This window comes from Papaver somniferum, chromosome 3 (genome assembly GCF_003573695.1).
Source record: "Papaver somniferum cultivar HN1 chromosome 3, ASM357369v1, whole genome shotgun sequence".
NCBI classification, from domain to species: domain Eukaryota; kingdom Viridiplantae; phylum Streptophyta; class Magnoliopsida; order Ranunculales; family Papaveraceae; genus Papaver; species Papaver somniferum.
The window spans coordinates 58214660-58228673 of record NC_039360.1 but is presented as its reverse complement, the minus strand read 5'-3'; the positions used below and the strand labels follow the sequence as shown (position 1 = coordinate 58228673).

At 37.2% G+C, this 14014-nt stretch overlaps 3 protein-coding genes across 5 annotated transcripts; 1 reads left to right on the top strand and 2 right to left on the bottom strand.

Annotated features, from left to right (window-relative positions):
* The first annotated feature begins 1460 nt into the window (after positions 1-1460).
* On the top strand, positions 1461-3028 carry LOC113356236 (N-terminal acetyltransferase B complex catalytic subunit NAA20-like). The gene is made up of 5 exons (XM_026599311.1): positions 1461-1741; positions 1878-1968; positions 2087-2171; positions 2423-2489; positions 2974-3028. Exons 1-5 carry the CDS (start codon positions 1640-1642, stop codon positions 3004-3006), a joined length of 378 nt encoding a protein of 125 aa, XP_026455096.1. The 5' UTR covers positions 1461-1639; the 3' UTR covers positions 3007-3028.
* A 750-nt stretch (positions 3029-3778) lies between these two features.
* LOC113356235 (putative clathrin assembly protein At1g03050) lies at positions 3779-6562 on the bottom strand. 3 transcript variants are annotated; one of them, XM_026599309.1, is made up of 3 exons: positions 6426-6562; positions 5425-6175; positions 3779-5187 (listed from the first exon to the last, which is right to left on the bottom strand). In XM_026599309.1, the coding sequence occupies exons 2-3, from the start codon at positions 6122-6124 to the stop codon at positions 4049-4051; spliced, it is 1839 nt and encodes a 612-aa protein (XP_026455094.1). In that variant the 5' UTR covers positions 6125-6175; positions 6426-6562; the 3' UTR covers positions 3779-4048. The 3 variants fall into 3 exon arrangements, with proteins under 3 accessions (XP_026455094.1, XP_026455093.1, XP_026455095.1); XM_026599308.1 differs by having other exon boundaries at positions 5425-6139; XM_026599310.1 differs by having other exon boundaries at positions 5425-6199; positions 6426-6550.
* A 799-nt stretch (positions 6563-7361) lies between these two features.
* LOC113356234 (NAC domain-containing protein 82-like) lies at positions 7362-11200 on the bottom strand. The gene is made up of 5 exons (XM_026599307.1): positions 11098-11200; positions 10231-10725; positions 9807-10084; positions 8598-8936; positions 7362-8129 (listed from the first exon to the last, which is right to left on the bottom strand). The coding sequence occupies exons 2-5, from the start codon at positions 10385-10387 to the stop codon at positions 7737-7739; spliced, it is 1167 nt and encodes a 388-aa protein (XP_026455092.1). The 5' UTR covers positions 10388-10725; positions 11098-11200; the 3' UTR covers positions 7362-7736.
* Between the last annotated feature and the right edge of the window lie 2814 nt (positions 11201-14014).

Below are 14014 nucleotides of genomic sequence, written 5' to 3'. Positions count from 1 at the left end.
TATAAAAATTTACAGTTTTATGAATATTTGGACCAATTCAACCACCATTATCTAAGTTTGAAGCATACTTGGGTACCCAAATACTCTTCCTCTGGTTGTGGTTGGTAAAATCCATCATTTTCATCTTGAGATTGAGTTTGTGGAAGAATACATTCACCATCTAAGAAATAACTCATATCTAGATCATTGTGACGATTAACAAATACTCTAGGAGAGGATGGAGATGAAGAATCGGATGAGCTATCATCACTTGAATACTCAAGCTTGGTGAATTGGAAAAAAAAATTATTTTCCATGTTTTTCATCTTCATCTTCTCTAACTTTACTCTCTCAATAATTCTACTTCTTTAGCTTAATCATTTCACTAATGATTTCACTAATCATTATCCAAAATTAATCAGGAGGATAGTTTAGGTATTAATATAAATGTCTAGATAAGAGGTGACCTAGATTTACTTCTAAATGTCTTACTAAAAATAGAACCATGGTCCACAAAAAAGCCATGATCCCAAAAAAAAATCGTTCAACTTTTATGTCCATGGGTCGGAGGGTGAGAAAATCCATACAAATGGTCCGACAGTAGGTCTCACATTTTAAAAAGATATGACGAGGTTGAAAGTAGGGGTGTAAATTCGGGCAGGCCGGGCCGCCCGACCCAAAAACTAAGACAGGCCGGGCAGGCCAGACTTAATATTTATGAGCCCGTAAACAATTTCAGGCCGGGCAGGACGGGCAAAAGTAGATAATTTGCTACCCAAAGACCTCCCAAAGCCCTCTTTTTATACGGGCAGGCCAGATCGGGCCGGACATGCCACTATTTTTTTTTTCAGTTTAAATTTTCAAATGAACGATATTAAATTTATTTACTTTTAATACGATATCCTTTCCTTTCTAACATTGCATACCGTAAGTGATAGTATTATTTTATATTTAAATTACAATGACAAATTTTAAATTTTAGCCTATAATAATTAATTAATTAATTAGAGTACAGTAAATTTTCTATAATAAGAAAATATATTACCATTAATGTTTTGAAAAGGTTAATTATAAGTAAAAACAACTATATACTTTATTTTTCTTGACACAAAATTGACAATTATAAAATTGTAACGTTTAAGTCTTTTTAAGAGGATATTAAATGATTAATGGCACATAAAAGGCTTTCAAGCCGGGTACCAGGTCGGGCATCATAATTAATTGCAAAGCCCGGGACCGCCCAATACATTAATCCAGGCCAGGCCGGGTGGCCCATTACGGGCCATAACAGGCTTTGGGCTACTTCGGGTACAGGCGGGCTCAGACGGGTACAGGCAGGATGAGTATTTTCGGGTATTACTTACACCCTTAGTTGAAAGTAAAGTTTCGGGGTACGAAGATAAAAGGGGACAAGTAGTATTTTTAGGGCTATATATATAAGAAGAGCCTTTCGCAAAGTCCAAATAGTTTCGATTCCTATTTAGACCCGCAAATCCCTCTCCAGAAACGAAAAAGATCATCATCATCTCGTCACGTTCCCCATTTCTTGAACATTGTTACTGCAACATTCATTTCCCCCAATTCTTTAACAAATCTCTGTGAAAGCAACTCTGTAATTCTGTTCTTGGTGAGTTTTGTGAGACAGAAATCATAACAAGGCATGACAACAATTCGAAATTTCTGCTGTAATGATCTTCTTGGCATAACTCCTATACTAATGGATCAGTTCTCATCAACACAAAACGGCAAACCAATAGATCAAGTAAGAATCACAATGTCTTCTTCTCTTCTTTATGGTTCAATCTTCTTTCGAATTGTTAGACAATGAATTTTAAGACTGAGGAGGTTAATTTGTTATTTGTATGGCTGTTTTTCCTTTTTCTTTCAACGAATTGTAGGCAAAGATGTCATGGTATTTGAACCAACTTGCGAAATTGTCTAGATACTTCTTTGTTGCTGAGTCCCCTGGCAATCGTGTTACTGGTTACGGTAAGGAATTGATTTTCTTGAAATTTAATTGATCGGTTCATGAAATTGATCAGTGTTTTGTTGTGGTGGAGTTAGGGTTTTGCGAACGTATTATTGAATCTAGAGAGTTTTTTAATAGGTACTGCAAGAATTGAAGGAACCAATACAACAGCGAAAGGATGCATTGTAACTCATGTTGCTGTTTATGAGACTTCTGACATGTAGTAAGTTATCGAGTACCATCAAGAATTGCCTACTTTAATCCGCTTTTAGATGTTTTACTCATTCATATGAGTTCAGTATAAATAGAGAAGGCACACCACTTTGTGTGTCTGCATGTGCACTAGAATTAATACGTACTATAGGTACAGTTTATTGGATAGTTGAAAAAGATGATAGTGTTGTTAGCGTTTAACTGTTTCATGTATCAAAGTATGGAGCTTTTGGATCTGATGAAAATAATTTTTTTGAACAGCGATGCTGTGGATTGTTTGAACATAATGCCCTCAACCAACCTAACTCACATAGGCCTCGAAGAAATGGTAAGCATTGTGAGGTTCCAACTTTTAGCTGGTGTGAGATTTGTGAATTCTGTATTCAATTGCAAGTCTATCCTTGTGTAGGCAACGGTAATTTAGATACTTCATTTCTTTTGATAGCTCTTCTAAAAGAATATTAGAGTAGTAAACACTATACTATGATGTGAACCGGTGTGCCATAACATTCCTCGAGATACTAATAACAAAGGAGCTCCTAAACCTGCAGCTAGGCACTTGAGTTGATAAAATTGGCTTGGTCCCTTGGCTCAAACCCACACTACGACAGTGCATAATAATTACTCTTAATCAAATTTTACTGAACGGTCTTTTTTCTCTAGTTATGATATCAGTCACTGTTACCCGACTCTCGTATTGCCAAAACTAACATCACGTATATGAGAACATTGAGTGTCATGTTCTTGATTAAATTCAATTGATTCATTGGTTATGTATATGCTTAAACATAGCTACCGTTTTTTTTCTACAGTTAAAGGGTTCCCGATATGTCAATCATTTTTAAGGTCTCACAGAAAATACAACATGTGAGTGTCCTTTCATAACCTGAGTTTTAAATTAGATAATGCTGGCCAGCTATGATTTCATATTCACAACAAACACTGGCATGTAAAACTGCTCTCTATGTTTCTTTGGTTATACAGCAAAAAAAAGACTTGCCATGATGAACAGAATTAAAGCAGCACATGGAAAGTTTGGTGCAGCAGAAGCTACAACATTCAGAGGCATCGGAAACTGGACTTTTGGTGCCTCCTACTGAGCATTTATATGAGATTTGTGACTATACACCTTTGAATTTTGACAGTGGTATACAACAATACATGACAAGTAGCATGTCAAGGTGAAAGCTAGATTTACACTATCGATTCATCCCGTATTTCTGTTATAGAGTTGTTAAGTAATCTGCAATCTGTAGGAGCTGTTGGTGTTGTGTGAGAATCTACTGCCATCTTGATTTGGTGCTGCTGGTTATAGACTTTGTTGAGGCGGATTTAAAATATGCTCGAGCATTTAGCTAAGTTTTCAAGAGTTGTCCTTTTGTTATTTTAGCTATGATGGTACGATTTATATCTTGTATTTGTGACAAATGAGCCTAAATCCGCTGTTACAAGTAATGTGCAATATGTGGCCTCCCAATTTTTTGTAAGTAATGTGTTGTTCAACCATTTTGTATATTCAACTGAAATCAACTTTCCAGTCACGGATCGTGATTAAAAGTTTCTCAGGGTACACACTCAGTTGGTAAACTGTCCTACCTGACAAGAGTTGGACCTGCATCATAAAGATTTAGCAATTTCACAACCACCTTTTCAGATCACCGTTCCTAAAAAAGGATCCGTTTCACCGATTCAAATTCATCTTTGACATCTTAAAATTGCAGTTACAAACAAAACTTAGATTGGGAGATTCAGAAATTCAACTTAGCATCCCTCAACTAAAATTTCCATCATCTCATACAAACTAATTAGATTACTTTCCAACACCCTGCACACACATTGGAAGCATACTTGATACGAGAACAATAATCAAAAAGTTATGACTAAGTTTCAATAGCTCTGGGCATAACCTCCCATTCCGTAAGGGTTTGTCTGACACGATTTTTTCAACGCAATATGCCCTTGCATTCCGTCTCTAGCATATTGTTGCCACATGAGTTGTTCCTCCATTAATAACCTCTGCTTCTTTTCCATCTCGGACATTTGTACATACGTAGGGGGTGCTACTGCTAACGACGCTGCAAACGGGTCTGCATTTACGACATTAAAAGTACTCTTGTTGTTGATATCATTGCTGGTGGAGGACGACACCGTAGGAGCTGGCAACGCCAACATTGTCGATCCAGGCTTCCCTGTTGATCCAAATGCAACACTACTTGCACTCCCGGTGGCGTGCAAAGCAGCATTAATCGTTGCTGCTGCATGCTGTTGGTACATACCATTTAAAAGGAGGGAATCAAATCCACCCCCAAGCTTAGGTGTATGATTATTCAAGTTGCTAGTTGTTACAACCAACGCTGTCTCCCAACCTCCAGGAGAATCATCTGGAAACGCTTCCCAAGCAGGTTCAGCTGTTGTAGTTGCACCTGCGCCATCAAATAATGCTAAAGCCAACTTATTTTCTTGGTCTTCACCGGAGTTTGTATTGTTACCATCTCTTAAATTTAAGAAATCCACGTCCTGTTCTTCTTCTCCCTTAACTGGCTCTTCTTCCTTAACTATCTCTGGTTCTTGTTCTTCTACCACTAGCTCGGTTTCGCAGAAACCTTCAGGTGGTGGTAGTGCCTTAATCGAGTTCAAATCTTGCTCTTCGGCTATTTCCGGTTCTTCTTGGACTTCATATTGAACATCTTCATCCTTGTAGCCCTTCTTGGTTGATAATGACCTTTCTGTGATGAACTCATCCATAAGCTGAAGTTTCTTTGGTGAAATTCTCTCGACATCTGGGTACTCAGAAGATCTGGCAATTCCTATGGCCTTGGACCAACTGTAGAATGCATCCAGCTCGTCGAATTGTTTAGCAGCTCGAGTGAAGATATCGTGAACCTTGGCACATTCGTTGATTTCCAACTCCAAGAAACGATCAATCAAGATTGCAATAATATCTGTCAAATCTGTGTATATCTGAAAACTGTCTTTAACTATTGCGTAGAGAGCGACGATCACAACTCGGTTGTTCCTAGCAGCTCCTGCACATAATAATGCACAACATATTCTTAAAAGGTGTATTTTAGATGTTGTGAAAGGCGCCTTAGGCGCACGAGTCGTGCAAGGGGAGCCTAGACAAAAAAAAAACGCCCAAGGCGCATGAGTGAGTTGTTTTTTTTTCTTGGCGCCTTAAGCCTAGGCGAGGCAAAGGGCTCGGAGTCTCGCCTCTCCTAGCGCCTAATACAAGGGAACAATCTTAACATATACATAGTACTTACCTGTCGGACGACATGCCAAAAATCTATCAATTAGATTTTGAAGATGCTGTGCTCTAGTGAAAATCTGTTCTGTTTTCATTTCTCGAACCGGTGTTTTTGGTGTTTTCGTTACAGATGATGTAGATGTGCGTGTGCCAGTAGGGGGACCCCAACTATTATTTGGCTCCTCTTCGACTTCTTCAAATTCTTCACCAACTATTGATATGCTAGGATTGCTGCGTCTACGGCCTTGCATTCGAAGCTCAAGCTGCTCATCAAGGTATAATGCATATGTGCGTACAAATGACGAAAAATCCCAAGCGCTGGAGTTGGACCTCTTATCACGGAAATCAGACATGTTCAGCAACCTTGTTCCCCGTCGGGTTGCAAAGAATATCTCTTGTTCATAAGCCGGGTCACCTTCAGCTAAGAGTCGATGTATCAACATAAGTGTCTTCAATGCCACTGTCCAGTTCCTAGTTTTGTTGAGTCTTCTAGAGAGTGTGTTAACGCAAGAGCTAATGTACCCACGAGAATAGCATGTTAAGCTTAATATCTCTCTTATGTGTTTCTCATCTGCTGGTTGTTCTTCATGTCGCGTCGCCTTGACAATTGCAACTTCAAGGTCGGATATAGAATTGCTGCTGCTGACCTTGGCTAGGCCTATGCTGGTCCGGTCCTTCACCGCCCCGAAAGCTTTGCCGATTTTGCTAGGAGCCATTTTGATATATAAATGCTGCAAGGATAAGCTTCAGTTGAGGATGACGCTAGTCTACAGGTAATAAGACATTCAAAGCTGGAATCGTCATGTAACGTGAACCGACCAAAAATTCAAAAAAATAAGAATTAACTAGATGCAAAGAAAATCTCCTCATTAAAGATTTGTCCCCTAGATTATTTTTGCCTGGGCATGCATGCAGCACAAGGTAACTGCATTTCTGTAAGTTTTTAAAACTATTATTAATGCACCGCAACAGAAACCAAATTGAAACTGTATATATAGAGGTAGAGAAATGTCTTACTTGACAACAGAAGCCGATAACCAGAAAGAATAAAGAAGATTGAGAAGAGAAGAAAGAAGGATTCTTTCTTCTCTTCTCCTCTGTCTCTGTCTCTTCTTTTTTCCTTGTGTTGGTTTCTTTCGTCAAAACTTCTCAAAATTTGAAACAGGCATTGTTTTTCTATGAGAGGAACGAATGATAACCCAGTGCCTCCTTCAAAATAGGATTGAACTTCGGGCAACCAACGGGCCAAGATGTTCCATTTAAAAATCGGCTAATAATGGAAGTTAAGTAATTCTGTTAAGCCAGCCAAGTTATAATAACATTGGACCATTTCTTCCAGTCAAGGTTACAGATACAATGTTTGGCTTGTTTAGCTAATAGATCAGCCACCTCGTTGCCTGATCTGTGTACAAGATTAAAACCCAGGAATGCAGGACCAAAGGTAACAATTTTCTAGGTCTCTTCTAAAATGGCTCTACTTCGCCAGCCAGGAAATAGGGTAGTCTTTCCCATTCAGTACATCAATAAGTTTCTTCTTGCAGTCTCCTTCTAGGCTGAAGTGAGACATTTCTTCCTCTTTCTTCCTCTTAGAGCAAAGCCACAAAGGGAAACCCAAGCTGCATCTGTGTTTTTATTTGTGTTTTTATGAGACAATGCATCTGCTTCTGCATTGTAGCTGTAATGGTTTTCTTACCATTATTGGTTTTGTTCCAGAAAGTGATGCGTCTCTGAATGCTTAAAGCAACAATTATAGGGCTGTTCATATTTTTAAAATGCTCGGACACACCTCTCTTTCCCAATAAACCACATTTCGGTAGGCATCATTTCAATGCTTACAGGATATGGTTTCCTTTCTAACCAAGATTTACAGACATCCATGACTAAGTCGGAAAAGTTGAAACAAAATTGAACTGGAATAAGAGGTTGGGACCAAATAGACTATGCAAAAGGACAATGGAAGAACATATTTTTGTTTTATATCACTGCAATCAAAGAGCATTGAGGAGAAACAGTTTCAATGATGCCATTCATTTTGGAATAGTTTAGAATTGGCTGGCAGAGAATTCTGCAAACATTTCCAGAAGATGAAGAATATCATAAACTACCATGTCTAGCACCTGCAAACAATTCCGGAAGATGAAGAATATCATAAACTACCGTGTCTAGCACCAGCATTTGCCAATATTCGGGAAGAACGGATTAAGTTTATCTAATGAATGAGGAGGTACTCCTACTGCATGGGTTCTGTGCAGCTGAAGATGGACATGGGTGGAATCCAACTTTTTTCACCTGGTATGAAACAGCCAAAATTGTAGCAACAACTGCAGTTCACAGTTTTGTATGGTGAGTACTTGAAGGAGCAGATGGGAAGTTGCGAAGCGTATTTGAAGGAGCGGATGGGAAGTTCCAAAGCGCACCCACGTTATCGCAACTCTGGTACTGGTCAAGAGGATTTTGTACTTGGCTGCGCTCAGCACCAGGAACACTCTCTGGGAAGGTTAAGGGATGTGCAAGATCATCCAACTCCAAAAAGCACAGATCATCTCCTGCTGGTGTTTGATTCAGAAAAAAGTCATCACCAGGACTGTTGACGAGAAGGAAGTTGTCAGTCAGCTGCTGCCTAGTACAACTTTTGAGGTCCTCCAACCCATTGTAAATATCAAAACCATCCCCAAGGACTGGAGCTTCAACAGTGGCTTCGAAAGTCGAAGGATCTGGCCTCTGTAGGTACCCCAACAAACCAGGATTAGTTAACATGAAGACATTATAAATGAAAGCCATTCTATTTCAATGAATAAATAAGAATCATGCATTGAAAGAAGACAAGCACGGATTTATGGTAGTCTTAATTAAAGCACTATTTCAAACCCCACAAGGAATTAAAATGACACCATCCAAATCTGGACAAGAATCCATTAACCTCTTACGATCTCCACAGATACCATTAAGAAAACCAAGTATAGAGTCCCAAAGTGATACCAAAATATGACCACAAAAATTAAAGTCAGGAATATGAAATTATTCTGCCCTGCAGAGTGAAATTAGGAAATTGGAACCATATGCAAACCACAGAACAGGATAGTGAATTACAAAAATGCAGTAAAGCTATGAGGCCTATAAGAAGCAGGGAATATGTGTATTTCGGTGCATCTTCAAGTACTAATACAATTTACTACCACAGTGTGTTACCTTATCGTTGCCGGTGCCATCATTAAGGAGAGTGTCGTCATCCTTGAAAAATTCCATCATTCTTTCAATGTCATCTTCCAGAAAGGGAGAATTTGCAATCTCAGGATTAGATAGATTGCTTTGACACGTAACAGCTACTGAGGAAGAACAACATGTGCTATTTTGACCACTAAAAGGAATCGCTGGTGAAGTTACAGGAACAACAGACTGGAAATATTCTGGTGCATTGGTTACCTCGTCGTCTTCCCAATCTTCTTCTTTGAAGGGTGCACCATGTTGTTCACCATTTTTAGGACCTGCACCACTTTTCTCAAAGAATTTGCAAAGAACATACGCATCCTGTAACAAAAAGGACATATTTTATACAATAAATAGGCTGAGTAGCTTATGAAACGGTACAGTTAACATATTAATATGCCAAAACTGTAGAACATCTGAACATGCAAAAACTTGGTATAACCGTATAAGCAAGATAGTCCACAAACAAAGGTACAGCTAAATAGAAATTCCATCTAACCTTAATGGCCAAGTCATACGTGGTAAGCTAGCCAACTGGCGCTCTAGCAATAGAGTAAACAATCTCCATCCATGTTTATAAGCTTAAAAGTGAATTGGGTAGCATTTGTGTAACAATTAACTAGACTAACTGTTCAAAACCAACACATATCTCTTTCCAAACTCTATATAACTACTACATAAACACGCTGATTTATACTATATCGTATAACACTGCAGAAAAACAAAGGTGAATATAATGAAATTAAACCAAAGCAAAATCTTAAATCTAGTCGGTTGAATCAGATTCTACAAATACTTATTCCCTTGTGCTTTCCACAAATGGCGATGATACCAACTTCCTCATGAATCATGTTAAGACTTCTTGTTTCTATTTTTTTTTTTAACTCAGGGGCTCCAGTCAAAAATAAAAACGCAGTTTAAGCAGCCAAGCAAGCAGTTGGCATAACTGAAATGGATAATGTTTGATAAAATATATGGTAAAAGCAGTTTAAAAGGGCAGCTTACGATAACAAAAAAATGGTAACACCGTTACACATTTAATCCTAGATCAAAGGAGTCCTAACATGAACTGATCATACCAAGGTAAATTCGTAACAGCATATAAAGCACAAAAACTCGTACAGATTGATTAATCCATACTCTAAATGAACTAGTTGCAATAAACAGTCTCCAAAAGAAACTCTGGGTTACCTGACAGATGCCTGCATCAACAAGATTTTTGTCATCAAGTCTGTACTCATGCATTACCCAATTTGTTCTATCACCCCGTGGTGCCCTTCCTACATGAAAAACCAGAGTCTTTTTCCATCCCACACATTGTGAGTTGTTACAAATATCTCTATCCCTTCCGGTGGTTTTCCAGTAACCATTTTCAGTAGCACGATTCATCCTTGATCCACATGCATATTTCTTATCTCTAGGGCAAAAAAAATACCACTCAAGATCTCTGCTCTTCACGATTGATTTGTCTGCACAAATAAGAAACAAATTTAATGAAACTGAAGACTGGCCCCATTCATATTCATCCTTCACAAATAAGATAACGAAAGAGATCATAATCAATACAAGAACACAACAAATATTAAGAAAGCAGTCATATGAGAAATTGAATTACCTGGCAAGTCCCAAGGGGCAAATTTATAGATGTCGAGTTCTGCAATAACCTCAAAGCTTAGAGCTTTGCCACTTACCTTTCTTCTGAGGTAATACAAAAGAAGCTCAACATCGGTAGGATGAAAACGGAAACCTGGCGGGAGAGATCCTCTCGCCATCAAATGAAATAATTATCTTCAAAATAACTCAACCTAAATGTACAATTGCTTCTTTAAAACCAACCAAAACAGTAACCAATGATTGTCTATATCCAATAATCCTTCAATATCAGTAACAAAAACTATCCCAATGTTTGTTTGATTGCTTACAGGAAGTAAAAAAAATGCAAAAGAAGAAAACTTGAAGGAGAGGAGATGAATCAAGTCCAATGCCGGAACAAGATTCGTCGTCGAGAACACCACAAGCGACACCTATTCATGAAAGAGATGTCACCAGAAAGAAACCATCCGTTTTCTTTAATAGAATGATCAAAAGACATTTGATGTGCAAGTGAACCCTGTTTATACACACAATATTAGCATCTCATTTACCAAACAAACAAAAGACAGATAATAGTTCAGAGTTCAGACTGCATAACATTCTTAAACATATAAAGAGGATTAAACAAAAATCAGAAAAAATAAAAAATAAAAAAAAATCGATTTTTAAAACCCTAATGTTGAGTTGATCAAAACAACACCTAAAATTTCAGTAAAAACAAAATCATGCAAAACCCATTTATAAACAAACAGGGTTCATCATAGTAACATCATAATCAAATAAAAATACAGTAAAATCGCCCAAAAAAAAAGAGGCGATAATTTCAATCAGTGATTCAGTAAAGTAAAGAGAACGCGCAATAGCTTATACAATGAGAAATCAAACTTACTGGTGAAGAAGACGGAGTGTTGAGAGAAGGATTGAACTCTTTTAGGGTTACCCCCAGTTCCTCGGATCGGAGTTGAAATGCGGAGGGCGGAGAAGTGTAGTGAGAAAGAGAGAGAAACATTAAGCTGTTTGGCTTATGCTTTATATAGGTTATAAAAAACGTTTCTTGTATCTAGAACGAAAAAACGATGGAAGACGAAAACGTTATTATAAATTTCCTCAAATTCGAAGTCGTGGAATATTTTGCTGGCACGGCAGTTGAGCATTTTTGAACCAACAACATCGCAATTAATCGGACTATGGATATTTGTGATGTTATTTACTAGGAGTAAAATACTTGGTAAATAAAAAATTTGTTCAAGTAAATGAATCATAAGTCTTAAATATTTTTTAACAACACAAAACATTTTTCTTTGCTTGATCAAAAAATGTTTGAGTAGCGTGAATGAAATATTTTTTGAGTATATGATGTTTTTGATTTTTGGAGTGTCTGATTCTTTACAAGTCTAAAACTAAAACTTTGTACTCTCACACGGAGTCTTGATAAGTGTATATTTTACATATATTTAGTGTAAATTTTAGGCAAGTAATTGTTATTTTTCTTGTGAATTATTGTATATTACGTTTGTTTTCTATTTTTATTTGTTTAACAGAACTAGTGACAAAACCCCTAGGTGAACAAACTAGTGATAAGAAAAAACCGGTCATACTATTTCTACCAAATAAAAACCGTTTTAAATAAAACTGGGACAAAAACCCCAAGCCAAATAATAATGTGTAAATTTAGTTTTTGTTACTTTTAAAAAAGCCAAACATACCCTTCGACCTTTTTCTAGGTTTCATCGACTGCTCTCTTGGAGAGAACCCAACACTCTCTCTCTCAGAAACAAATCCTTAGACAAATTTCCAGAATCAAAACCTAGAAATCTCACAATGAAAACACAAATTGAAACCTAAATTTCAGTAATCACAACATAGAAATCTCGATCTATTCTCAAAACCTAAAAATCTTGATCATCAGAACCTTAAAAAAAATTTAAACCTAGAATGCAAAATCAGTTTTGTTACTGAAATCTGAAATCAATTCATCTTTGATTATCATCAGGTATAAACCATTATTTAGTACTGTTGTTTAATTTTGATATTGTTGACCCTGTGAAGTTAATTGCATGTACAAATTTTGGTGATTTGAAGTTAGATTCTACTCTTCCGCTGTTTTTTTTTTCTTTTTTCTTTTTTTTTGTATTACGTAGAATTTCAAGGCATGGGTGTGTTTAGCTTTCTGATTTGTGAGCTATTTTTAGGGTTAATTTTTTTTTTAGATATCAATCTCTTGCTGCATGATTTCAAAGTCACTTGCTTGATTTAATTTGTTACTGCTGTTAGTCGAAGTTGATCAGTTTGATTTATCTTATCTCATAGTTTTATGGTTCAGAGATCCAAGATGTGAAAGCTTTCATGTATGAATTTTTCATCCAAAAAGCCTCAAATCCATGTTCTGAATGAACTGTTCCTGCTTAATTTTTGATGCTTCATTAGTACAATTTAACTGAATTTCGTTGATAAATTTATGGGTTAGTATACCATGATCTAATAATGCCATCCTTGATAGCACCTGGTTCAACTATAAGGTTTCTTTTTGTAAAGCTTTCATCTCATGGAATATATTGAAGTTTTGCTTTGAACCTTCTCTTGATCTCTGCTTTCTGAATCATATAGTTGATGTAAACTGAACACGTTTCTTTGTTATGCAGTTATCCATAGTGGATAGATGGGACTTCATTAGGTTTGAACTTTTTTCATAGGTCATATGCATTATGTGTTCTGCATGGAATTATTTTGGGATGGAATCTCTAGTTTCTTGATCTTGTTACTTGTACTTAGGAATTATTATCGATTATTCTCTAAATTGTGATTGCGACAAATTTTATGTGAGCGACAGCACCAGATTCTTGGTGTGTGTCCTGAAATGGGAGGATTTGAAGGGGCATGTCCTGTGCATCACATGTTATCGTTATGATTCACTAAGCAGGTGAAGTAAGATTGTGCACATTTTTGACAACTCCTCCCTGGATTGTTTGTTTTCCTTGTTGGTATGTGCGCATTTTCTGTATTAAACAAGATGTTTCCTCTTAGTCATCATATTTCATAATGCCTCTTAGGTTATGGGGTCACATTTAACAATCCCATATGAATATTATACGTCGCTTTTATACCATTCATACTTTGCTTTCCTGAAATTTTTTTGAGGTGATATCATATTTATCGTTTCCTTATTTTAGCTATCATCTGTAACTGATAGACGTTGATATGTAGATTCCCCCTGGGTTGTACTCATGCCGATGTCCTTTTTTTGTGCTAGGTGAATCTATTACAGCTGAGAACGAAACAAGGGAAGGAGAGTACTACGTCTGGCACGAGTGAGTAATTTCAAGTTGGTTCCTTGGAGTAGAAAACAAATTCCTTAGTGAGAAAGTAACTCACTATTTCTGCTCATCATTGTTGTCTATGTTGTTGTCGGATGGCAAATTCTAAAGTATGATTTCTGTTTTGGTGCAGGTTTCGTAGAGTAAAATTGTTGTTATAAGGACTTGAAAGGTCGGGTAACCTGTTCAGCTTTTTCTCAGCTGCCATAGTTATCAATAATTTTGTAAGATTGTATGTTCACCTTCATAATGTCTTATTGTTGGATGCTTATTACTTAGGTATCGACGTATCGTGCACGAAACCTGTTCATCACAGAGAGGGAAGCAATTGCAGGTGGTGAATTGGATTGTGGAGCTGAGTAGAGTCAGCTAGGAGATGTTGTTGCCGCTGCTTTCAGATTGGCAGTGTGCAAGTGTAGATGCTGGTATTGTTGATATGGTTATTGCAGTGATGGGTTTGATATGGTTATTGCAGTGACAGGGTCTTGTGAC